This window comes from Cicer arietinum, chromosome 1, assembly GCF_000331145.2.
Source record: "Cicer arietinum cultivar CDC Frontier isolate Library 1 chromosome 1, Cicar.CDCFrontier_v2.0, whole genome shotgun sequence".
In the NCBI taxonomy this organism is placed as follows: domain Eukaryota; kingdom Viridiplantae; phylum Streptophyta; class Magnoliopsida; order Fabales; family Fabaceae; genus Cicer; species Cicer arietinum.
Window position 1 is genome coordinate 53257621 of NC_021160.2, and position 4538 is coordinate 53262158.

Consider the following 4538-nt stretch of genomic DNA (forward strand, 5'->3'; position numbering starts at 1 on the left):
TTAAATTTAAATAGAGTATATTTTTAAAATATCTTTCTCGTATATATATTAACATTTATCTCAAAATTATTTAAGATTTTAATTCTTAATAACATTAATGAATACTTTCATACTATATTATTTAAAATATTCTATTACAGATGTAATCTTTAAGACAAATAAAAAATCACAATTCTAAAAAAAAAAAAAATTCACGTGTATATTGGCGGTCTTTAAATGTTAAAAAATTATTTATTTACCAGCCTCAATGGACCAGATGTTCATCAATAGACATTTTATTATACATTAGTGTCTGAAAAATAAAAAAAAATTAGAAGGAGAAGTTTTTGGAAAAATAAGCGTCCTTGAAAGTCAATTCCCAATTAGAAGATTGCTTCCAAAATAAACGACCAAATGCAGTCAAATTGAAAATTTTCGTCCTATTGTAAATCAAATGACATGGCAGGGTTCACCTTATATGTGATGGTGCATATCAATGGGAACATCAAATTAAATTTACCAAAGGACTTCGAGATTCAATTCAGATTCAAAATATTGATAGTTTAATTATGATAAATAAATAACAATCGATTTTTGCAGTTGCATTTACAATTACTTATGGCTTTGTTCGCTTATCAAGTTGTGGTATATATAATAATAGATCACAATTCACAACATGCTGCTAATTGTATCCATCTTTATCAGAAAAATACATGTCCTATGCGGTCACAATCATGTAACAATGCGCAATCACACATAAGTTGATTATTTTTAAAATTTGGACCGTTAATCTTAATCAGACACCGAAATGTGTGTAATTGTATATCGTCACACTACATTGAATTCACAAATTACTCCATAAGTTTTATTTAAGATTTCTTTACATAAACTAAAAAATGAAATTAATTATCTCATAGGTACAATGATTTTACTAATTTATCTATATTAATAATTGAAATATTCAAAATATATTATTTATTCATAAAGAAAATTAGAATAGAAAATTAATATTTTATTTTTTAGGTTCTAAAATATTTAGGACGGGGATTGAGTTAAAATCAAATTTTTAGAGAATTATTTGCTTCAATAGAGAGAGGGAAGAGAAGTATATATATATATATATATATATATGGTTGGTTTAAAAGGTTGGATGGAATAGGATAAAACATATGTAGCCAATTAACCTCATTGGACGTAAGAGGAATATGAAAAAGGAACTGATACTAAACTTCCAATAATACTTTTATCATTGAAATCAAAATGTTTATCTCTTTTAATACTCTTTTACTCTATTAAAATACAAAATTGCTCAAGTATCAAAAAACATAAGACTAACATCGACACAACCATCAACCTGAGACTAGAAACACTCTTCTGAAGTAACACGGCCCTTGATTTTAATCACCAACATAGTTTAGGTAATATTTTTTTGTTTTCGAGATTTCGTCCAACATAAATTAGAGTGTGTCAGAAACTTAAACGAGTATTTCTCGCAAAAACAAAAAAAAAGTTTGATGGTTCCTATAAGATTTCTCTCCCATGTCCTAGAACACCCTTTAAAGGAAAATCAAGGTTGAGCTTTCTCTAATGATGAAATGCCAGCCACAGCTTCTCCGACTGTGAGGTAGACTCCTTTAAATCCAAATGTATCCAAAATTTTCGACGTATGTAACTTTTCCATCACATTTCCAACAGGATTTACCAACACAAGCTGCAACATCAAATTATAAATGTAGAAGTTAGAAAGTGAATAATGGTACATTTTTAAGTCTTCTGAAATCAATGTCAATTATACCTTCAGTGATCTCTGTTCCAGCATCTTTCTAAGTTCACCTAAAGTTTCAAGACCACTTGTGTCTATTGCTGTGACAGCTGAAAAAACAAAATATTGTTAAGATAATTATTATATAAAAGTGTAAGAAAGTTTTTCACATACATCAATCACATATCACAATATAGATATTTATCATTTATGCGCATATTTTACAAATAATATTACAACATGACATATGAGTGAGATATTATTAAACTCTAATCAACGTTGTAAGTTCAATGAAATTTGTACCTGTCATATCTAAAATTATGCACTCCAATGATTTTCCATTATGTGCTTTTATTTGTTCTTCCTCTTCTCGAACCCATCTCAGTATCCTGTAGGAGGAGAAGCTCTTAATCATATGAATCATGCATGGATTCTCTCAAAGAAATATATAATGGACTTAACAAATTAGAAATTCTAGAAATATCCTTATCTAACCTCTCTCGAAGGTAAGTCGAATTAGCAAAATAGATTGGAGACTCAACAGCCAAAACGAGAAACGAAGGTATTCTTAAAGCTTCTTTGTATTGATTTATGTTATGGAATATTTGTGTTCCTGGTATATTCCCCAAAACCATAGTGTTTGGTCTAGAGACATGAAGTAGGATCTTGAAGACTGATATGGCAACCTGAAGATTTCAACCAACTCAATTGCCATTAATATTGTATTCATAGCATTATCATACATTATATCTTACGTCGAGAAAATATGCACTAACACTGAAAACTTCTTTACACAGTCATCCAATCAGATCTTATCATAATGCCACTTTGTTATATTATTTACAAATTTTTTTTGACAAATATCTACGTGATGAAACCTGATTAGATGGCTGCATAAAGAGTTTTATAGTGTCCGTGAATAGTCATGAAACTTGCATATTTTTAGCTTTGCAAGATATATGAATTATCAGCTTACCGCGATACTGAGGCCTAAAGGAACAGAAATGAAGAGAACACCAAAAAAGGAGCACATGCAGGCCAAGAAATCAAGTTTGTCAACCTTCCATAGTTTATATGCAGCTTGAAAATCAATTAGTCCAACCACAGCCGCAATGATGATGGCTGCTAAGACAAGGTTCGGTGTATAATAGAAGAGAGGCATGAGAAACAAAAGGGTCACTAAAACAGCTGAAGCCATGACTATATTAGAAACTGCTGTCTGTGCTCCAGCATTGTAGTTAACCGCTGAACGAGAAAACGATCCTGCAAGTATTAAAGAATGTAGAATTTATCAAAATATTGATGCTTCTTAGATAACTTAGTCATATGGAGAAATAAGGGAAGAAGAAGAAAAATTATTACCTGATGTGACAAAGCATGAACTGCAAGAGCCAGCTAAGTTCATAATACCAATAGCCATCATTTCTTTGTTTCCATCCACTTGGTAGTTCTTAAGTGCTGCAAATGTTCTACCTACTGCAATTCCTTCCTGAAACATAAGAATATTTTGTGGAATAGGAGTAAGTGATAGTCAAGTGAAAAAACATCATGCCATACATTAGTGTCTGTTTGGCTTGGCTGAACTGCTAGCTTAGAGCGGATAATTTATAGCTTTGAGTTCATATGATCAAAATAGATCTGTTTGGTAGCAACTTTCTATCACAAGCTTATAACATTTCTCACGAGCTTATAGCAGCACTTTCAAAGTACTACTTCATGTAGTGTTTGAGTATTTATAATATTTTTTCTATTCTACACTCATTATCTTAATTGGAAAAAAATATTAATTAAAAATATCTTTTTATGTCATTTCTACTGCTCATCAGTTTGTTCAACCATTAATTTTAACAAACACTTCAAATTCAATTTGTTAGCTTATCCCCTATAAGTTAGCTTATCCTGAATCCACTGTAAGTTCTTCCGCAATCTAGCAAATTATAATCGGGGAATAATACAAACATTATTTACAGAAAAACATCTAAGTTTTGTCTTAAATTTAAGAATGCAAAATGTAGTTATGACCAATGTAGAAGAATGCAATGCATGTGAGAGACTTTCAGTGACCAACAGAAAAAGTGTAACAAGTTTTATGTCAGCTTACTGTGAGAGATAGGATCCCTGTGACAATGCCTGTTTTGATAGCAAGAGCCAAGTAAGAACCATTGAAGTATAACAAGTTTACTGATGGTGGATTAAGACCCTTTGGTAACTTCCCAATCTACAAGAAAATAAACAGAATCAATTATTTTTTAAGAAAAAAAAAATACATAGACCTTGAACTAAAATATCAGTCAAAATAATCATGTATTGAACTAAAATGTTCTTAAAAATTAGTATCTTAAAAGGGATTAGTTTGACTATACTTTTCATTAACTCAAAATAATATTAATGATCATATGACACAAGTAAATTTCTTAATCTTACAATTGAAATGTGTTGAGTCTTATTTCTGAGAAGAAAGACTAAAAGGGTTGACAGAATGACTGATGTTAAAGGTGCAGCAGCTGAAACCCAGAATAGTTTTGGTTTCTTCGAACTCTGTTGCAAATTTTCCATAATTGTTAGATCTTAGAAAATAAATTAATAGCCAAAGCAAACAACATTAGACAACTAATATATACTTTATCCGTAACAAAATGTAAGAAAAAAATGTACATGAGTTTGATCAATATTCTGTTCATATATGAATCAAATATATGTATATTTTTTTTATATATTTTGTTACGGAGGAGTAATATATATACATTTTAAAGCAAGATTGAGAAATTGACAATGTGCCTTGTTGTCAACAGGAATG

At 30.1% G+C, this 4538-nt stretch overlaps 1 protein-coding gene across 1 annotated transcript in view; it reads right to left on the reverse strand.

Moving 5' to 3' along the window:
- Positions 1–1203: 1203 nt before the first annotated feature.
- Positions 1204–4538, reverse strand: part of LOC101503319 (probable sulfate transporter 3.4) — a 7339-nt gene continuing 4004 nt past the window's right edge. Inside the window, exons 6-14 of the mRNA XM_073367326.1 lie at positions 4513–4532; positions 4166–4279; positions 3843–3959; positions 3104–3230; positions 2718–3004; positions 2237–2427; positions 2045–2130; positions 1775–1851; positions 1204–1690 (exon numbers count right to left, since the gene is read on the reverse strand). Coding sequence (XP_073223427.1) covers positions 1547–1690; positions 1775–1851; positions 2045–2130; positions 2237–2427; positions 2718–3004; positions 3104–3230; positions 3843–3959; positions 4166–4279; positions 4513–4532 — 1163 coding nt within the window. The 3' untranslated portion in view covers positions 1204–1546. The remainder of the gene's footprint in view (positions 1691–1774; positions 1852–2044; positions 2131–2236; positions 2428–2717; positions 3005–3103; positions 3231–3842; positions 3960–4165; positions 4280–4512; positions 4533–4538) is intronic.